General features: G+C 41.3%; 1 protein-coding gene across 3 annotated transcripts; it reads right to left on the minus strand.

Annotated features, from left to right (window-relative positions):
- Positions 1-1,113: 1,113 nt before the first annotated feature.
- On the minus strand, positions 1,114-13,390 carry Plpbp (pyridoxal phosphate binding protein). 3 transcript variants are annotated; one of them, XM_020156821.2, is made up of 8 exons: positions 13,232-13,390; positions 11,098-11,205; positions 10,981-11,016; positions 10,450-10,525; positions 5,842-5,976; positions 4,104-4,246; positions 3,366-3,464; positions 1,114-2,354 (listed from the first exon to the last, which is right to left on the minus strand). In XM_020156821.2, the coding sequence occupies exons 1-8, from the start codon at positions 13,328-13,330 to the stop codon at positions 2,223-2,225; spliced, it is 828 nt and encodes a 275-aa protein (XP_020012410.1). In that variant the 5' UTR covers positions 13,331-13,390; the 3' UTR covers positions 1,114-2,222. The 3 variants fall into 3 exon arrangements, with proteins under 3 accessions (XP_020012410.1, XP_073910745.1, XP_073910746.1); XM_074054644.1 differs by having other exon boundaries at positions 5,842-6,057; XM_074054645.1 differs by lacking the exon at positions 3,366-3,464 and having other exon boundaries at positions 5,842-6,057.
- Between the last annotated feature and the right edge of the window lie 8,623 nt (positions 13,391-22,013).

The raw sequence follows: 22,013 nt of genomic DNA on the forward strand, positions 1-22,013 counted from the left end.
ATTTCTGAATATGCTTACATTGTACCTTGGTTAGGTTTTCCCCCACTCTCTCCTCATCCCCCTCCCACCTACTTAATACAATTGCAAAAGGTTTCATTGTTCTATCTCATACATGCATATAAAATACACTGACCATATTCACCATCCCCTCTCCTGTAATCACCTACACCCTCATAGGACCTATTTTACGACCATCCTTCCATTTTTAATTTCATAGTCAGTGTTCAAAGGGGTTTCTTGATGTATTTCAACTGTGAATATGCTGTACTTTGGTCAGTTCAACACCGACTATTACTCTCCCTTACCTTTCCCTATCTATTATTCAACAGCTTTCAGTACATACTTGTTACATCATCTACAAATGATTCGGCACAGATGCAATGTATTTCGATATTGTTGACGATCATTCTCTTCTTTTCCTTCTTCACGAGTTCCATGGAATAATTCCACTATTACCAACATGTTCTCTATAAATGTGTAGATGATCATGTTTCTTTTTGTATGTTTATCTTTAGGATCCATCTGAATGTGGCTTACTTCACTTAACATGATGTCTTCCAACTCCATCCATTTACCTGCAAACAACATAATTTCATTGCTCTTTATGGCTGAGTAGTACTCCATTGTGTATGTATATTATATTTTCTTAATCCAGCCATCAATTTTATGGCATCTGGCTGTTTCCAAATTGTGAATAGTGGCTACTGTGAATAGTGCTGCAATAAACATGGGTGTGAAGTGTCTCTAGTGTATCCTGACTTGCATTCCTCTTTTTTTTTTTTTTTGAGTCAAGAGTCTTGCTATAGCCCAAGCTGTCCTCAAACTTTTGACCTTCCTTCCTCAGCCTCCTGAGTGCTGGGATTACAGGCACACATCACCATACCCCATTAAGACTTCATTTTCTTACCCTCAAAGTTCAGAACTCCCTTTTCATCCATGGTGTGGCTTTGGCTGCATCTGTGACCTGGCCCTTTCTAAAGCTAGGCCGGCTTTGCACCAAGTAAGGGGCATAGCTGCTTCCTATAGGGCCTGTGCTCCCTCCTGTTAGATTCAGTCACTATGCCAGATCATAAAAAATAAATCTTTAATTACTCTGTAAGTTGGCACAGTTAGTATCATCAAACTCACATTTTTATTTAATAGACTCTGAAATATCACATTGTAGCTTTGATTCAGTACAGGAATCACAATGGTCTAAGTTTTACAAAATTACATTCAGCAGCAGCAGCATGTTCTCAGGCTTGAACAAACAGGAGAAAAAGCTATCTAGAAAATAAACAGCCCGCACTGAAGCTATCTGTTGTGACTGCTGGAGAATTGTGCTCTCTGATTTTTGACGATCTTGCTACTTTCTGGACAATCAAGAGCTACAGGATTCTGGCTTATAAACACACTGGGAAAGTGCTTCTCAGGAAAAGAAAAGGCAAAGCAAGGCCTTGTTGAAACCATGTGCCATTTCTGAGGAGGATGAGATTCACTGTCTTTGCTAAAAGTCACCGGAGAAGGATCATGGTGGAGAAATCGTCTCATCCAGTTCTCATCACTATCAGTCCCAGAGGAAAAAGATCCAGGTTTTATCTCTTCAGAAAGATGTCACAAAGGCCTAATTCTTAATTACAAATAATGACCCCTACAATTTCAGGGTCGATATCACAGTGGTCAATGACACAAACTCTTACTAATGGCAATCTGTGATTGGAGCCCTGCCACAGTTTCCTGTACTGCCACTCCAGAGCAAAGAACACCTTCCATATCTACAGGCTAGGGTAGAAACTGGTGGCAGAAATCACCACAGCAGTAACAGTGACTAATCAGGCCTACTTGTAGGAAGGGAATTTCCTATTAAATTGGGATGATGAGTGGGAATACCTCTGATTTCCACAATTATAGGCGTCAGCGGTCAAGCTTTAAACCTGGAAAAGGCATTCATGGACTGGTTGGTGCTCCTGGGCTGAATTCAGTAATGAACTCAATTTTTCATTCCTGGCTACTGATTTGGTATTTGTTCTGCAGCAGTGTCTCTATTTTTCAAATTCGGTCCAAAGCCACTGCTTGAAGCAAGCTTCCTATGTCAGAGACTAAGCACAGATGGTTTCCATTAACACACGTAATCATCAGCACTCTATCCAGGTCACAGGAGAGCAGGACTGGGCTGTAACATGAGGAACATCAAGATGAAAATCTAGGTTAGTGCATAGTTGGTCTTCTTAGTAGTCCTTAGCTCAGTGTTCCTGTGCCACACCCACTGGGGCCTTCAGGTCTGCTGTGGTCTTGTCTAGAGCAGGTTTCTTTGAGTATTCCCGCTCTCCAAAAATGGTGCTTCCTATCCGGATATTTGTAGATCCTACTTCAATCTGGGAAAGACAAAAAAGCATCGAGGACAGAGTTTAAAGTACAGAAATAAAGCAGTGCTGAAGCTGTGCTTCTTCTTGCTTCCCAGGGGCTGCTATGAAGAATGGTGGGGCTGCAGCTGAAGATGGTGAGGAACAGTGGTTCTCCTTGGGGCAGGAGCACCTCTGAAGGGGTGTGAGAAACAGGTAATGAAGTCCTTGGTCTTCACAGTGGTTGGGGAGTTCAGTGGCTTAGAGTTGGGTGGGGACTAGGGATGTGGGTGTCCAAGGTGTGTAGGATACAACTGCACAAGGAAGAGCTGTCTTAAAGCCCATATACCTTTCCAACATGCCACAGTTAGGCAGGTGGAAAAAAACCTCCTATTATCTGAGCACAGACTCAAATTCCATTGTACGTATAAACACCAAGAATTTTTCTACTGTTTTAATATATACGATTTTCCAGAATGCAAATTTATGCCTTGATTTCTGGAACTTTACCAAGTTATTTACTATTTTTGAAACTCATGTATGTCAGCTGCCAGTTTATATTTATAGCTGTTGCACTCACAGTGAGATGTACATGTAAGATTAAGCATCAGACCGTTTCATTAGGATTTATGTCATATGTCCACACCCTGACATAGGATGAAATGCCTTTAAAAGATTATAGTTTCTTTCTTTCTTTCCTTTTTGTGCGTGGGGATTGAGCTCAGGGCCTAGCACATGCTAAGTACACACTTGATTCCTAACTATGCTCCCAGCCTACAGTTTAATTTCTTATTTTCCTTTAGATTATACTTGGCAATTATGTTGAGTTTAAAAAGTTAGGAGTCAGGATATAATTTCTATAAATTTTACTCCAAAAAAGAAAGGGTGTGGGGAGGGGTGGGTGTTAGAATTGAGAACCACTGCAACTGGGTGCTGTTTCTGTGATAAGCATTTCAAAGGTTTCTCCAGAAAAAAACCTATTTCTGCTTTGGTCCTTTGGGCCCCACTCTGGAGGCAGAAAGCAGCACATGGAAGGATACTCACTGCATGCTGGAAGTCCCCCGACATGCCCATACTCAGTTCAACCTGGTCAGTAGGGATGCCCAGTTTTCTACACAGCTCCTCCCGTAAGGACAGCAATACCTGACAGAAGCACAAGTGTGACACCATTTTATTCCTGCCTTCTCTAACAATGCCTAAAGTGGCCAAATCTGCCAGCATGGTAAAGTGCATGTCTGCGATCCCAGCACTTAGGAGATGGACTTCTCTGAAGATTACTTATGCTCTATGATTTTGAGGCCTGTCAAAATTACTACAAGTTACTAGAGGGCTTTTAGCAAAGTCCCCAACTTTTAAGAAAACTGTCAAGGTTGAGGGTACAGCTCAGTGGTAGAACACTTGCTTAACATGTTCAAGGCCCTGGGTTTGACCCCCAGCACTGGAAAACAAAACAAGCCAACCACCACAAAAGAAAACTATCAATCACTAGAGAGGAAGAGTTCATTATCTGTAAAAACGGTCTTCTTCAAGTTTCAACTAAGTTGAGGAAGGTCTGTGGGGGTCTAGGAACCTGTTTTTCCCTTTTCCTGATGGGAAGAGTGGAGAAGGAAGTTTTAATGCTTGACAGGCCTTCCACTGTGGTAACTGCCCCCGACCCCCCGTTCCCCGGGGGCTGGGGATTAACTCCTGGGCCCCATGCATGCAAGGCACATGCTCAGTAGAGCTACATTGCAGCCCGGTGATGCCTCCTTTGCACATAAGCATGTCCCCGGCCCCCAATACCTGGAAGTCTGGGTTTGGTCCTTGACTAAGATCATGTCCAAAGCTTCCTATGGTCATCAGCCCCACGAATTCCAGGCTGGGGCACTTGGCATTTATGTGTTCCACTGTGGCTATCGTCTCAGAAGGAGGAAGGCCATGTTTACCTTCACAAAAGAAACAGAAGACATGACTGGTGAGCTGTCCTGAAGCCAGAGGAAGGCTCCATTTTCATCCTTTCCTTGTGACAGAGGCGGTGTCTCAGATGAGGTCTTCATGAAATAACCTATCTTCAAGTCCTTAAGCCCTTTATGTGTGAAGTGAGGTCTTCTGTGATGCTCCCTTTCTGGTCAGGTTCTGAATTTCTCAAGGGAAGAATTATAAATTGGATTCTCTTTAATACATATCAAGATTTTAAAAAATTTTATTAGTGCTGAGGATCAAACCCAGAGTTTTTCATGTGCATCTCTATCACTGAACTATATCCCCAGCCTCTCCATCTCAGGATTTTAGCTGAGATAGCTAAGGGACAGGGAAAAGGAAAAATCCTGACATTTTTTTAAGACACCAGAAAGATCTTATTGCCCAAATCTCAGATGAACCCGAGAACTATTTTTCTACATCTGAGATTTTTGTAGTTTTATTAATTATTAAGAGTTACAAAGATTAAGGCATACACATACCAAATAGTTCTGACTATATATTTGCAAAGTTTAACTGAACACACTAGTTAGCTGGAGAACGAATCGGCAGGTGCTAGGAATATTCACTTTGACATTTAATTAGGGCAAATCACAGCTAATTGTGATTCAAGCAATGAAGTAATGAAGTGGAAATGGAAACAATTTCAAATTTGCCTAGGTGACAATGTAAGGTAGCTATCTATAATCAGGGTACATGCACATACAGTACAGCAATGACAACTGTTAAAACCAACTGATCACTGCATGCCAGGCACAAGCCAAGTGCTGAGTTTTTCATTTAGTACAATAACTCTTGGAGTAAGTACTCTTATGAGCTGCATTCTAAAGATAAGGAAACTGAGGCACAGGGAGACTAAGCACCTTTCAAGGTCATGCAAGTAGGAACTACAGAACTGGGATCTGAACCCATGTAGCCTGACTCCAGGGCATATCTGGAAAAGAGATGCTTCTTCATGCCAAAGGTTCTGGAACTCAAGCCCATGTCTGTCTGATGTCAAAGGCCAGGCTCTTACTTGCTCTGTTACACTGTTGACCCAAGCCCAAAACGGTCATTGACGGGTGCTAATTGGTTTTTCTTCTATCTTTCCCAAAGCAACACTAAGTAATTTTTGTTTGTTTGTTTTTTGACAGGGTCTCATTATGTAGGCCAAACTGGTCCTGAACTTGTGTTCTTCCTGTCTCTACCTCCCAAGTGCTGGGATTACAGGTGTTCAACAACACACCCGGCTTCACTAAGTAATTTTTTTTAAGACCTAAGAAGTATTATACATGTGGGAAAAAAAAAAGAAGTATTATACATGTAACTCTATAAATACTTTTAGGAGTGATGGTGACCTTTGAGGATTTTCAGGTCAAAGTCATAATTCCTTTTTGATTCCTCCTCTCCTCCCCCAAATTAAGGCTTAACAGACAGGATCATATGTGTTAATATGCTTTTAGACCAAAAACCAGCTTACTTAAAGGCCATGAGCTCTTTCCTTTGTTTATGCTAACCATTCTCTCTGAGCTTCAGTCACCCTAAGGGAAGAAAAACCTACAATTCAGGTCCGGTCACTTACTATTCTCCCCACTGGTGTTTATCTGGATCATAACTTTTAGTCTTTCAGGAGAACCTTTCTTCTGCCAGGAGCTGTTCACTTTGTCTGCCAGCTTCACAGAATCCACTGTTTCCAGCATGAAGAGGTTGGGGACAGCTGTGATGAGAAAGAGAGGTAGTGCTCTCCATTCAGCCCACTGCAGCAGGTAACGTAATGAATCTTGACATGAAAAAGTATCTCAGGAATAGAAAAAGACAGTTCTCAGTTTGCTAAGAAGACAAATGAGAAAGTTCTGACAGATATAAGTTCAAGTGTTAGACCGTCACCTTCTCAGCAAAGATAAGTAAGGAAAGGGAAACACCAATGCACACAAACAGGCAGCAAACAGATCCAGATGCTTCAATCAGGAGTAGCAGGCCTGATCTAATTTCATCTCAGTTCCAAATGAGACAAAAAAGGCAAAATGACAATGAAGAGAGGTTATCCAGGAAAGTCAAAATGCTACCCTGGAGCGGTATCACCATGTTCTTAAACTTTCTGGGATAGGGGTCTTCTTATTTGACAAAGACATCAGAAAGACCCACATTGAAAGCTAAGTGAAACTCTGAAGTTATCAGTCTTTTTTCTCAAAGATGCAATGATCAATGCTGAAGTATCAATCTTGCCTCAGATAAAGAACAGTGACACAGACAATCCTAAGCACTTGCTTTTATCAAATACTGAGATATTCCAGGCAGTATGCTAACTACTTTATATATGTATTCTTTCTTTTCTTTTTCTTCTATGCTGGGGAAACCACTGAACTATAACCACCCCTCCCCTCACCCCCGGCCTCACCAGCTTGCATTATTTTCCTTTCTTTCTATTTTTGAGACAGGGTCTTGCTATGTTGCTTAGGTTGGCCTTGAACTTACAATTTTCCTGCATCAGTCTCCAGAGTAGCTGTAATACAAGTATGTTCCACTGAGCCCAATATTTTTTTGTAATCTCCACCATAGTTCATGAAATACTATCATCTCCATACAAAAGGGAAAATTGAGGTGCAGAAAAGTGGAAAAAGTGGAAGTTTATTCAAGCTTACAAAATTAACAAATATTGGAGCTAACTCTTTTTAAAAAATTTTTTTTGTGGTGTTGGTGATCAAAACCAGGGCATCACACATGCTTGACCAGCATTCTAACATTGAACTTCACCCCTAGCCTGCCCCTACCATTTTAGAATCTTCCTGGTATTCCCTCAAAAATCAGGAACTAGACAAGGACGCCCACTATCTCCACTCCTATTCAACATAGTACTGGAATTCCTAGCCAGAGCAATTAGGCAAGAAGAAGGAATAAAAGGAATACAAATAGGTAAAGAAACTGTCAAAATATCCCTATGCAGACAATATGATCCTATACCTTAAAGACCCAAAAACTCTACTCAAAAGCTCCTAGACACCATCAATAGCTATAGCAAGGTAGCAGGATATAAAATCAACATAGAAAAATCATTAGCATTTCTATACACCAATAGTGAACAAACTGAGAAAGAATATATGAAAACAATTCCATTTACAATAGCCTCAAAAAAATCAAATACCTAGGTATAAACCTAACAAAGGATGTGAATGACCTCTACAAGGAAAACTATAAACTTCTGAAGAAAGAGACTGAGGAAGACTATAGAAAGTGGAGAGATCTCCCATGCTCATGGATTGGTAGAATCAACATAGTAAAAATGTCTATACTCCCAAAAGTAATCTACATGTTTAATGCAATTCCCATCAAAATTCCAATGACATTCATTAAAGAGATTGAAAAATCTACTGTGAAATTTATATGGAAACACAAGAGGCCACGAATAGCCAAGGCAATACTCAGTCAAAAGAACAATGCTGGAGGTATCACGACACCCGACTTCAAACTATATTACAAAGCAATAACAATAAAAACAGCATGGTACTGGCACAAAAACAGACATGAAGACCAGTGGAACAGGACAGAGGACCCAGATATGAAGCCACACAACTATAACCAACTTGTCTTTGACAAAGGCGCTAAAAATACACGATGAAGGAAAGACAGTCTCTTCAACAAAAACTGCTGGGAAAACTGGTTAGCAGTCTGCAAAAACTGAAACTAGATCCATGTTTATCACCCTATACCAATATTAACTCAAAATGGATCAAGGATCTTAATATCAGACCTCAAACTCTAAAGTTGGTACAGGAAAGAGTAGGAAATACTTTGGAATTAACAGGTATAGGCAAGAACTTTTTCTCAATGGAACCCCAGCAGCACAGCAACTAAGAGATAGCATAGATAAATGGGACTTCATAAAACTAAAAAGCTTCTGCTCAACAAAAGAAATGGTCTCTAACTGAAGAGAACACCCTCAGAGTGGGAGAAAATATTTGCCAGCTACACATCAGACAAAGGACTGATAACCAGCATATATAGGGAACTCAAAAAACTAAATTCTCCCAAAATGAACCAATAAATAAATGGGCAACTGAACTAAACAGAACTTTCTCAAAAGAAGAAATTCAAATGGCCAAAAAACACATGAAAAATTGCTCACCATCTCTAGCAATAAAGGAAATGCAAATTAAAACCACACTAAGATTCCACCTCACCCCTGTTAGAATAGCCATCATTAGCAACACCACCAACAGGTGTTGGCGAGGATGCGGGGAGAAAAAGGAACCCTCTTATACTGCTGGTGGGAATGTAAACTAGTACAATCACTCTGGAAAAAAATTTGGAGGCTACTTAAAAAGCTAAACATTGATCTACCATATGATCCAGCTATACCACTCCTGGGGATATACCCAAAAGACTGTGACACAGGTTACTCTAGAGGCACCTGCACACCCATGTTTATTGCGGCACTATTCACAATAGCCAAGTTGTGGAAACAGCCAAGATGCCCCACTACTGACGAATGGATCAAGAAAATGTGGTATTTATACACAATGGAATTTTATGCAGCCATGAAGAACGAAATGTTATCATTTGCTGGTAAATGGATGGAATTGGAGAACATCATTCTGAGAGAGGTTAGCCTGGCCCAAAAGACCAAAAATCCTATGTTCTCCCTCATATGTGGACATTAGATCAAGGGCAAACACGACAAGGGGATTGGACTTTGTTCACATGATGAGGTGAGAGCACACAAGGGAGGTATGAGGATAGGTAAGACACCTAAGAAACTAGATGGCATTTCTTGCCCTCAATGCAGAGAAACTAAAGCAGATACTCTGGGGCAACTGAGGCCAATAGGAGTGGGGGACCAGGAACTAGAGAAAAGGTTAGTTGAAGAAGAATTAACTTAGAAGGTAACACACATGCACAGGAAATCAGTGCAAGTCAACTCCCTGTACAGCTATCCTTATCTCAACTGGCAAAAACCCTTGGTCCTTCCTATTATTGCTTATACTCTCTCTTCAACAAAATTAGAGATAAGGGTAGAATAGTTTTTGCCAGGTAGTGAGGGGAGGGTGGGAGGGAGGGGGGGAGGGGGAGTAAGGGAGGGGGTGGGGGAAAGGGAGAGAAATGATCCAAACATTGTATGCACATATGAATAAGATAAAAATTAAAAAAAAAAAAAAAAGACATTGTGGACAGGGTAGAAACACACACTGAATAAATGGCAGATGATGATCAAAAAAAAAAAAAGACTCTTCCTGGTAAGACGTGGAAGACAGGGATTTACTCACTCTCTCAAAATACTGAATGTTAACAATCTTTTCCATTTTTCTAACAAATCTGGTTGGGGATAAGTAGAATTTATTATTTTGTATTTCTTTGAATGAAGTTGAACATTGTTCAATTAATGACCTTTTTTATTTTTTCCCCTTGTAAATTACCTGTTCATAGCTTTTACCTACTATTTTTCTTTTCTTTTACCTACTATTTTACAAATAATAACAAAAAGATTTATAGCTTTTTTAATGTATTCTGGACAGTAATATTCCACATTTCAAAACACTACTTTTCTCCCAGTTTGTGCTTCCCTTTTGCTTTAATGAAGAGAAAGGTTTAATTTTCATATAATCAAATTTGCTAGTTGTTTCTTATGGTTTCTAGATTTTATGTCTTGTTTAGAAAGGCCTTTCCCTAAGCCTGAGAAAATAAAAATACCTTCCAATACTTCAGTATAATGTTTATAGTTTTTATTTCAAGTTAAGACTCTTGCTGGAAATTACACTGTGAGGAATGGAATCTCCTCACAGTGTAATTATTTAATTATTTTCTCAAATGGCCAACTGCCATGTATTAAATATAAATGGGCTCCCTCACACCCAGTATGAAGGATCTTTTTTTTTTTTATGGTGGGACTGGCGTTTGAATTCAGGGTTTCGTGCTTACAAAGCAGGTCCTCTACTGCTTAAGCTATACCTCCAGTCCATTTTTCTCCAGTTATTTTGGAGATAGGGTCTCTCGAACTATTTGTCCAGGCTAGCCTCGATCAACAATCTTCTCAATCTCAGCCGCCCAAGTAGCTAGGATTACAGGTGTAAGTTCCTTGTAACTAATTTTTAATTTTACCTTACTGTTTTCTAAAAGCTGCTCTCTTCCACAGAAGGTAGTGCAAGTCATACAATGACAGAGCAGGTTTGTCTTCATATTTAGAGTTTTATCTTACCCATTAATTTGTTGACATTTTGTTTCTGTAGGTGGCCAATGAAGTGCCACTTGATCTCAGGACATGAAGACAGAATCTGAAGAGAAAAAAGCAACCAGGTTTGATTCAGATTTTATGGAGAGCCTTGCTGGCTCAAACACTGTGCATATTCCGAGGGACCCTTCACATCTACACTCTGCTCTTTAACTGTAAGGAACATCATCTTTAGCCAGTCTCCTGATGACGCAAATGGATAGTTAGCTTTCAGATATCAACTATTAAGGATGGATTCATTAACGCTTTCAAATCTCAAAAAGATACAAGATTATAGCAAGTTCCTTAGTCCACCATTTCAAAAAACCACAAAAGAGAAAATTATAGTTTGAATAAAGGCAGAAAATTTAGTTGAGAATTATTTGGGGCTTTAGGGGAATGTGAACATTTCTACCCCAAGGCCAACTTTCTGCTCTAAAACTCTACTAACATGGGTCTAATTTTCAACAAACGAGCCAAGATTTAGATATAAGCTAAAAAAGTGCAGTATCTACTTACTTTAGGATTTGATGCTTTTTCCAGCAATTCCTGAACCTAAAACAGAGTAAAAACAGAGTAAGTCAGAAGCCTGGAATTCATGACTTTCCCAAAGGCTCTTTGGTAAAGGGGTCTTACATAGTTCTCTCCAAAAGTACGCTGGCCATGACCATAGGCCTCCATTACCATGTCTGCAGGTTTCGTTTTGCTGACCGCTACTAGCCGGGGCTGGATGGCTGGGAGATCCTGCCAAAAGGTAAAGAGCCACATAAGTGAATGTTTGGGAACATTATTCCAACAAGTCCTGTAGGATATGTGCTGTAGAACAGATTGGCACAAACCTCAGCTTGGCATTGGTAGGATCCATTTTTCCCATACTTCAGGGAGATCAATATCAAAGAGTGGTGAACAAATGTCTTTTATGTGTTTGGCTCCTCAACATAATGTTAACACTCTTATGATCTAGAAGACATTTCTCTCTCAAGGGAGCTGAGCAAGTTAAAGCACCACTTCCTTAAGGTGTGATCTTTGGTCAACTGCATCAGCATCACCAGGGTCCCACTGAGACCTACTGAATCTGACTCTGAGGGCTGACAATTTCCTCTTTTTTGGTTTTGCAGTGCAGTACTGAGCACTGAACCCAGGGTCTCACCCATGCTAAGCAAATGCTCTACCAGTGAACTACACCCCAGTCCTGAGACTTTCTTTTTAACAACCTCTCCAGATGATTCTCACATGTACTGATACTAGAGGTTTAAGAATCACTTCACTGGGCTGTGGGCAGGTAGTTCAGTGGTAGGGTACTTGTGCCAGGCCCTGGGTTTGATCTCCAGTACTGCAACCAAACCAAAAAGAATCACTTCATTAAAGGGAAGGTAGCACTGATTATTAGGGAGGTCTGGCTGCTGGAACCCTAAGGTAGATAGCTTTGGAAGCTCATTCTGGTCCTGCTATAATTATTAAAATTGTCTCCATTCATTCAGAAAGTACTCCAACTACAGTAATGATAGGTAATTTATTGCTCAATCTATGACTCAACCAACCAGTGGCCAAAAGAGACTGGGACACAAACAATCAGACCTATCTGACCTTTCCCTATAGCCACTATATAAACAGCAGGGTTTCCCTGCATTCAAATGCACAGGGAGGCAACAAGAGAAGATTCACTGTCCTTATATAGCTTGGTCTTTATGTCCACTACCACCCCCTAGGGTTTTGACGGGAACCACAGTATTCTCAAAGGCCTGAAGAAATCAGGTCTATTAGCACACAGTCTTGTCTTGCTTCCTTCTAAGGCGCTGTCACCAGCCTCTTATGAGACCATGTCAGAATTTCTACAATTACGTTGATGACCTGATGGCTTCCAGGGAGGAGAGTGGAACAGGCAGTCCAGCTGTCTGTCAGTGCTCCTTGCCAGAAGGTAGCATAGGAATTTCAGAGCCACATCCCTGATGCCTGTCCAGATGAGGAAACTGAGGGCCAGAGTTGTTAAGTGACTTGTTCACAGTAACGTCAATAGTTAAGGAAAGACTGTACTTCAGATCTTCTGGATTTGGGTCAGCATTCTGAGTTCTAAAACCATACATGCTTGAACAAAGAGGCCTCTGCCCTGTGCTTCTGTTCAGGTCTGTCTCATTTCACACAAATCAGCTTAACTTGCATGGAGTTGAGCAGATACTGACTCTTGGTCTAATGCAAGTTCAAGAGGAGACAAAATGTGTACAAAAGAAAAGAAGAGAAAAAAAAAATCTTCTCTTAAACTGCTTGGGATTGGCGTCTGACAGGGCCCTCGGGCTGCAAATGCCAAGTGCAGCCTGTAAAGCCTGGCCAGCTCATCTCCACCTTGGCCAAGGGTTAAGGGACACCGAGCATCTACTGGCCGTCGGACGCTGCCACACACACACGTGATCTCGGGCGGGTCTGGCTCGTTGGAGTTCGGGTGTCAGATGCTTTTCGGCACCCCGCTGGCATGGGCCCGGTCCATGTTGCATCCTCCAAGACCCCTACACGAAGCCGCCTGGAGAGAGTCATTTTCCCGAGCAGCTTCTGCACCAATCAAGCCCACCTCCAGAAAACCTACGGGGCCCACGGCGCGGACGCTGAGGAAATCCTTCTCTAGACTTTCGGGGGCTCTGAAACCTCAGCAGACGCCTGGCCGCGGGCCCCGCCCCTCCGGGAGACCCCCTCTGCGTCACCGTGACGACCTACTGCCACGCAGGTGTTCCCCTCCTCAAAGTGGCCGCGCACCGTCCCCACGCAGTCCCTTCCTCACCCGCGGCCGTCGCGCCACAGCCTGCTGGACGCGCTCGTTCACTGCCCGCAGCGCGAATCCGACGCCCAGTTCCGCCGACATGCCACCAGCTCTCCACATTCCCCGGGGACAAACGTAGTTTTTTTCGGGCACCCGCGGGCTGAGCCCACCTTCCGGTCCCGCCCCCTCCCGACGTAAGGCCCAATCACCGCTCAGCACCGAATCGTATTACCCAATCGGCCCGGGCAGCGCGGGGGTAGCCCGCCCCCTGGCGGCCATTTTGGCCTGTCTCGCGGGAGCCTGGTGGATCGGAGGTCTTTCCCGCGTGGGTCTCAGGCCTGGCATCTGAGCCGCTGCTGCCCTCAAAGGACTTTTCTGAGGAAAATAAAGCAGGCTGTTCTCGGTGTCTTACTCCTTTTTGAAAGGCCTTCGAAGGTTTGACCGTCCCTAGCTTTCAAGAGCTCTAAAGCAAAATTTCTGGGTGCAGTACCCGGATTAGAAAATGCTAGGGCGGAGACAGCTGTCGGTATGTTGAATGGTTCTTAAGAGGAATGTGTTGTGATAAAGACACGACCTGATTGAAATGTATGATTATTTCTATTTTGTCATGCATTAGACCAGTGCTGGCCTATAGAAATACCGTTACATAGGTAGTGAAAATTTTTCTCATAGGTTCATAAGAAGTAAGCAATTTTAATGATGCATTTATCTAACCCAATATACCCACATAAGACTTAGGCATGCAATCAATATGAAAACCAAATAAGGCATTTTAAATTCTTTTAAGATCATACGTAGTATCTGAAATCCGGCGTATAGTTTTGACTTAGAGCCGGCTTCATTTGGGGATATCCTAGCTCAATGGCCAGGGGCCGCCTTGGCTAGTGCTACTGGTTAGAGGAGAGCACAGGCAGGCATAGGACAACTAGCATGCGCTCAGCACACAGCCTTGGAAGTTCTTAAATTAGCATATTATAGTTGTAACAGGGGTGCATTGTGACTTTTACAAGTGTGACAATATATCTTAGTTAGATTCATCCCCTCCATCTTTCTTCTCCCTCCTTCTTAGAACAGGTTCAACAAGTCTCATTGTTCCATTTTCATACGTGAACACACAGTACTTCCACCATAGTCACCCTTTTCTTATGCCCTCCCCTCTCCCACTGACATAGTCCAGTTCTGAGTACAGGTTGAGGAGCCAGAGACACTACAAAACTCTGAATTTCATAGTCAGGTGATGAAACGGTAGATGCTGTGGGCAAGTAAAAAGAGACTACTTTTAAGGGAAGTACTTCTGGCTGCAATTGCTGCTGAAAGATTCTCAACCATTAATCCCACTTGATGAAGTGGGATTCCACTACATTGGAGAAGGGGCACTTCAGAGCCTTCTGGAAAGAAGACAGTGATCTCACTCTCTTCTCTTACCTTGTCCCGGACTCCAGGAAGGGAGATGGAATTTCATACATTCTGATTTGTGAAAATAGCTCTGAGCAGAACCTTAGGTCCTTGCAATAAGAGGCTTTTTTAAAAAAGTGTATATTTTCTCAACTAGCAAAAACCCTTGTTCCTTCCTATTATTGCTTATACTCTCTCTTCAAAAAAATTAGAAATAAGGGCAAAATAGTTTCTGCTGGGTATTGAGGGGGTGGGGGGAGAGGGAGGGGGCGGGGTGAGTGGTAAGGGAGGGGGTGGGGGCAGGGGGGAGAAATGACCCAAGCCTTGTATGCACATATGAATAATAAAACAATAAATAAATAAAAGTATATTAATTGTACAAAAGGGTTTCATAGTGATCTATACATGTGTATAATGTATGTTGGTCAAATTTATCCCCTCCATTACTCTTTCTTATCCCCCATCCTTTGGGGAAGTTTATGGCCATTTACTATGGTCCATAAGACTAGAATAAACTAGAATGTGAACGTTAGGAGTAATTGTAATCAAGTAAAATGTCTCTAAGCTTGATATATTACTACTTCTACCAAAGTGATAAAAATTTTAAAATGACTAGAATAGCCCTTCCTGGAATGAGATATATTTGCTATAGAGATACAGAACCAGCAGGAAGTGGTGGGAGGGTGAGCATGAAATACCTTAAGAGATATGATAGTTGGAAAACATTTTTTAAAACATAAATACCTCATAGATCTAAGGAATGTACAATCCAGATGATAGTGAGACACATAGGGGGACCCACCTCTTCTGGGGTTCTGGGGCAGGAATTAAGCATTGCTAGAGTATTGTTATATTAAATCACTGTTAATGTTAGTGATAGGCCTTTATTGTAAGCACTTTTTTTTTTCCTTTTTGTGGAACTGGGGTTTCAATTTTGGGTTTTAAATAGCAGGTGCTCTAGAATTACACTTTCAGTCCATTTTACTCTGGTTACTTTGGAGATGGAGTCTCTCCAACTATTTGCCTTTGAGGATGGAGTTTCTCAAACTATTTGCCTTGACTTGAGATCCTTCCAATCTCAGCCTCCCAAGTAGCTAGGATTACAGGTGTGAGCCACTAGTGCACAGCTGTAAGCACTTTTTTTTTTTTTTTGGTGGGTATTGAGCTTTGAATTTAGGGCCTCATCCTTGCAAGGCAGGTGCTCTACCACTTGAGCCATTCTGCCAGTCCTTTTTTTGTTAGGTATTTTGAGATAAAGTCTCAAACTATTTATCTGGGCTGACTTCAAATCTCGATTCTCCTGATCTCTGCCTCCGGGGTAGCTAGGATTACAGGTGTGAGCCCCTGGCTGCAGGCTTTTTGCCACTACAAACCTTGGTGAACTATAAATGACCATGCTTATTCTGCAGCTATTCTTACTCAGGCCAAAAGGAGAGCACTTCCTCTGGTGGCCCAGCAGAATGACTGTGAGTGGCACAAACACAGTCCTTTATTTGCATGAAGGATTGCCATGATTGGAGCAGACATTCTTGCCATATCCCCTTTCTGCTTGTATAAGCAGGTTGTTCTGCTTATTTTTTCTGCCAGTGGGGAGACATTCTCCTGTGTTGCCCCCGCCCTTGTGGTATTACAACATTAGGACCAACAAGTGACTTCTCTCTAGTAGTCTTTTCTTACCTACTTTTCCCTCCCTTTTTTGGTGGTACTGGGGTTTGAACTCAGGACACAGGTGCTCTACTACTTGACCCATGACTCCAGCTCTCTTGACTACTTTTAGTCTTTATCACTTGTAGAGTGGGCTGAGTTGTGAGTGCTCAGTGGGGCAGTGATGACAGTGGCAGGAGCAACAAGAGGACAGCTGAAGCGTTCCACAGAGTGGCTGGGAGAAGAAATGACAGCAAAAGTAGTAGAGAAAAGGGATGGTGGAAGGCAAGAGAGGGTGAAAAATAGAAGTCTATGAAGAGCCAAGGAGAGAAACTATGGGTCTGGTTGCTATAAGAGTATCAAGTTGCTGCCAGACCTTAAAGGCTGAGGGTTTCAGAACCATAGGTTTAAGATCTGTACCACTTGCTGCTTTAGGTCTGAGGATCCTGTACTGGAGGCCTGTGTGAGAGCTGTTAACACTAGCTGGTGCCACCTGCTGCTGCTTGCAGCTGTTTGCCCCTACTGCCCACTGCTGCTGGAAGCTGAAGATTACAATAGCTGCCAAGTGCTGGGGCACTGGTGGTTAAATCCCAGAGCAATAAGCCTTCAACCTGAGTGCCTAAAGCCACTAGGCACACTAGGGCCTGGAACAGTAGGCTCTTAGCTCTTAGGGCTTGAAGCTGTAAACCTCTGGGTCTGCCGTCCAACCCCTAGGCTTAGGGCACTCAAGGACCTAGGATTGCCAGTGCTGGAAGAGCTGCTCCTCACCTACCCATGATTCCTATCTGAGGGGAGAAAAAAGACCTCTGCCAGGTGATTGGTAAAATTAGTAATCAAGGGAAGGTCACTACTCATGACAAGTAGTTGTATCTTCATTTACTAGATCAGGTCTCTCTTCCGTGAATTACAAGATAGGGCTACCTCCTATCCCTTTATCCATGCAGTGAGCAATTATGAAATTACTCTGTAAAGAAAAAGTGGAGGAGAACTGGGGGCGTAGCTCAAGTGGTAGAAAGCCTGTCTGGCAAGCATGAGGTCTTGCGTTCAAGCCCCAATACTGCCAAGAAAAAAAAAATTGGGGAGACCAGGATGAGGATGAGAGATTTTATTGTGAATTTATTTATTTATGGCAGTACTGGGGTTTGAAGTCAGGGCCTCACACTTAAGCCAGTCCATCAGCCCTTTGTAAATTTATTTTTAAGATGCTTTCATCTCTAAAATTCTACAACCTCACATAAATGGAAGAAAAGATAAAAAGTTATACTGGTCCTAGTCCTACCATCATTTCACATTCCAGTTTTTTTTTTTTTTGAGACAAGGTCTCAATATTTTGCCGAGGCCAGCTTTGAACTCATGATCCTCTTGCCTCAGTCTCCCATTTGCTGGATTACAGGCATGAACCACTGTGCCTGGCTCATTCCTCTACATTGAAGGATTTTTGGTGCTGGAGATTGAACCCAGAGCCTGTGCAACACATGCTCTACCAATGAGCTACACTCCAACCCCTCTCATTTTCTTTGTTTCCTTCTTTAATTGGACAGGGATCAGCCAAAGGACAGAATTTATAAACAGTCTAGAGCCTAGTATACTTATCCAAGTATTTTACATCCATTGTTTAAGACATTCATCTTTGTAGTCTAAGGCTCTGTTTATGAGAAAAACATCTATGGATTTTTAAAATTGTTTCCTGCTGAGCCTACTGTGACTGTTTTGGGGGGATTAAAGAAAGATAAAATAATAGAAAATTACTGTTGCCTGGTTACTTGGCTTTTAAGAGAAATGAAGAAATAATGCCATGTCCCAGGTTAAATGAATTCAGGCAGAGTAGCCCATGACAGCAATCTCTCCACAAACGTGTTGTCACACTTGGCTTTTGAAATGTCAAAGTAGATTCTAGAACTTTAGACCTGGGAAAGACCTTTGGGGATATTTTAAAATTATTTTTATTTTATATAGACACTTAAACCATCTCAAACAGCACAGAATCTTCCCAATTTCTGAAGACTATCAGAAAGTGTTATCCAAGCTGATCCCGAGATTTAATTATTTTCTATTTGTAGATCACTACTTTCCATTTCAAACTAGCCTGACTTACATAAATTCTTTAAAAATACCTCATTCTTCAAGCTAATTTCTTCTTAGGTGCGCCAAGAACTAAGAATATTAGTTGACTATTATGCAACTTAAAAATGCGAGGTTACAATTTCCTTTTTGCCTTTCCTGGGGTCAACCTGTGAGCTTTAATTTTTAATTACTTTTTTTTTTTTTTGCTAACATTTTGTTCTTTTTTGCCTTTTCAAGTTTTTAATACTTCTTTATTTTTGCAGTGCTGGGGATCAAACCCAAGGCTTCACACATATTAGGCCAGCACTCTGCCACTGAGCTATATCCCTAGCCCTGTTAATTTAACTAAACTCTAGAACTAGACGATTCCTCTCAAACAGCTTATTGTGCACAAAGATTTCTGCAGAGGCATGTGGCCATGTCCTTCTTCCTCTACATACTATCCTAACTAAAATCTTTCCACTTAGTGGTACCCACCTAATAGCTGTGTGCTCTCTAGCCCATTTCCCAGATGTCTTTTTGAACAGTTACACATGCAAAGCACAGCACTAAAACCCTTCACATGCATTGTGTTGTGGCACTGGGACTTGAACTCAGGATCTCACGTTTGCTAGGCAGGTGCTCTACCACTTGAGCCACACCCCCAGCCCAATATGCATTATTTTATATAGTCCATTTTACAGATGAAGACACTAAGACTTAGGTTAAAAAATTAATTCAAGATGGACATGGTGGTGCATGCCTATAATCCCAGCACTTGGGAGGCAGAGACAGGAAGATCTCAAGTTTGAGGCCAACCTGGGCTACATAGTGAGTTCAAGATCCTGAGCTGTTAACAGTGAGACCATGTCTCAAAAAATTCAAGGGCTGGGATGTAGCTCAGTATAGAGTATGCTTGCCTATCTTGTACAGGGCCCTAAGCTGAATTAGAAAACTAATTCAAGACCACACACCCAGGAAGTAGTAAGGCAGGGATATGAACCTTGGTAGTCTAATTTCAGTAACTATATTCTTAACTTACCCATTTGAAGTTCCTATTATTTGTGCTTTAGACACTCAGACCAATAAAGATTGGGAACACCATTAAAAAGTGTGGGAAAGCCTGGACCAGGACTACTAGATTTAACAAATAAAAATATAGGAAACTCAGTTAAATGTGAATTTCAGATACACAACAAATATACTTTTTTTTGGTATGTCTCATGCAATATTTGGGATATACTTATTCTAAAAATTATTATTTTCCTGACATTCACATTTATGTGGCTGTCCTGTATTTTATCTGGCAACACTACGCTAGGCAACTTGCTAGAGCAGGGACTGGGAGTTCCCTACTGAATTGATATCAATTCAGTTCTGGGTCAACTGAAATATCTCTGTCCTTTGGAGCAGAATTGCAGTGATTAATTCTTTAAAATGATAAACCTCCCTAGCTATTTGGGAGGAGGAGATCTGGAAGATCATGGTTCGAGGACAACTCAGGCAAAAAATTCATGAGACCCCTATCTCAACCAATGGCTGGGCACAATGGCAGGCACCTGTTAATCCCAGGGAAGCACAATTAGGAGGATGGCCAGCCTGGGCATGAAGCAATGCCTTATCTCAAAAATAACCAATGCAGCAATCTAATTAGCAAAGAGATTGAGCAACACCTTGGAGAAAATGGATGAAAACCTCAGATCATGTCATGAACGACTGTGGCTCAGCCTTTCTGAGACCCCCATCCCCAACCCTACATGGGGGCTGCTCTTCTCTTTTCAACTCTGCCTAATAAATCTCTGCTGTATTGCTCAAACAACAAAAACAAAAATAAAAAAATGCAGAAAGGGCTAGAAGAGTGGTGGTAAAGCTCCTGCTAGCAAAAGTGAGGACCCCGAGTTTAACCCTAGCACTGCAAAGATAAATTCCTATAGCATCTATCAAAAGTTTTACCCTGTCATGAATTTTTTTATGCTATTTCTATGTTGATAATGGGGATAGATTTTTTACTTGAATATATTTTTAGGGAGAACTTAACTCACTAGCTAGGGATGTTTTATTTCTTTACATCACCTATCCTGATATTAACTATTATTAAATTTCTCTTTAATAAAAAGTAAACACAGAGATTCATTTTATTTAGCAAGACTGAAAATAAAACTAAGACATAAATTCACACAAAGACTCATTTTATTTAGCAAGACTGAAAATAAAACTAAGACATAAATTCACATGAGACCCTTTGTGTTGTCCAAAACACTTCCTTCTGCTATCAACCTAAAGCAATTAATCCAGCAAAATCATTTATAGAATGATAAATATAGCAAGAATCATTTCTCAGATATAAAGGGGGTCATTAAGCCCTTGGGACATTTTTGAAAAAATTACTTTGTTCAATCACCAGCTTACAAAAAAGGTAGAGATATGAAGGAATGGAAATATAAACACAGTATGATCACCTATTACTACTTTTATAAGGAAACAACAAAAACAGCAGACAGAACCCTGCTAAATAAAACCAAGAAGTAAGAGTAGCTATTTACTAAGATACAATTTATCCTCAAACTTAAACAGTTAAAGTCAGTGATGATCATTTTTCTTTCACTGTTTGCTCTAACTGATAAAACTATCAGTGTTGAGACACACCCAGAGTCATAGAAACTGCCATAGTTCACTTATAGAACATCTCCTTTCTTGGATTAATATATTGCTAAGCTTTGCTTAATGACTCCCTCCCTCAACTTAATATGATCACAGATCTCTCCAAATCTATTTTATTTTAGTTATATAAAAATTAACAAACTTTGGCTTTCTTACAAACATTCTGCCCTGTATTAAAAAAAGTGATTAAAAACAGTACTGAATATGAGTCGTTTCTGCAAAGTTTAATGAGTGAGAAACAGTCTACCAAGATGACTTCCTTGGAAAATCCTACAAAAACTGAATTTTATAAAGTTACTTGTTTTGATATAAGTTCCACTTAAAAATAGCAGCCATGACTTAACTGCCTACAAAATTATAGGCTTATCACATTTTACATGTTCAGAATGCAAATATTTTAAGATTAAATTTTCTAGTATGTATTAAAATAATAAAGTTACACAGACAGATGGGTTAGATATCCCATGCTAAGGAGAAAGCTGTCTTCCATATTTTCATGCTTTAACCAGTACCCATGACCACTGGGTTTATGTTGATGGGCATGACAACATGTACATTTTTTGTTTAGAGAGGAAGTGACATTAACATGGGGAGTGAGCAGTTCAGCAGGCCTTTGAGGCTTTTGTGGCTGAGGGACAAGCTATCATAGGATGTTAGTATGGGATTTTCCAGTTAAGAACCTGAGGAGGGTGTGATATTCAGAGAGGCTGGGATGCTCCACTCCTGAGACAATTGTAGTGGACAGCTGTTTTCCAAGGCATAGGCAGCAGGAGCTCAGTGTGCAAGGAAAAGACACAGATGGGAAGAGGGGAGGCTACCAAGTGGTTAACAGCAGGTCGTTGATGGGAGGAAGGAAGATGAATGCATTTTAGTAATGAGTGTTCTATGCTGGGCTTGGGAAGAAAGACCTCCTTTTGCTAGCACATCAAAGTCCATCCCACCAAGGACTGCTTTGCTGCTTGTACAAAGTATGATTAAGACCACTGTTTTGAGAATTCTCAGTACCAGGAAAAAGAAGAGAGAAGGGCAACATTTGAAGTAAGGAGAGTATCCTTCTAGG

This window comes from Castor canadensis, chromosome 14, assembly GCF_047511655.1.
Source record: "Castor canadensis chromosome 14, mCasCan1.hap1v2, whole genome shotgun sequence".
Taxonomy (NCBI): Eukaryota; Metazoa; Chordata; class Mammalia; order Rodentia; family Castoridae; genus Castor; species Castor canadensis.

Bases quoted from the DNA above. Each gene is read 5' to 3' on its own strand.
- Plpbp (XM_074054644.1), bottom strand. From the start codon at position 13,330: ATGTGGAGAGCTGGTGGCATGTCGGCGGAACTGGGCGTCGGATTCGCG. The intron at 6,058-10,449 runs GTAAGATAAAAC...TCTATTCCTGAG, and splicing joins AAATGTCAACAAATTAATGG to ATACTTTTTCATGTCAAGAT. The intron at 2,355-3,365 runs GTGAGTATCCTT...TGTCTTTCCCAG, and splicing joins CGGGGGACTTCCAGCATGCA to ATTGAAGTAGGATCTACAAA.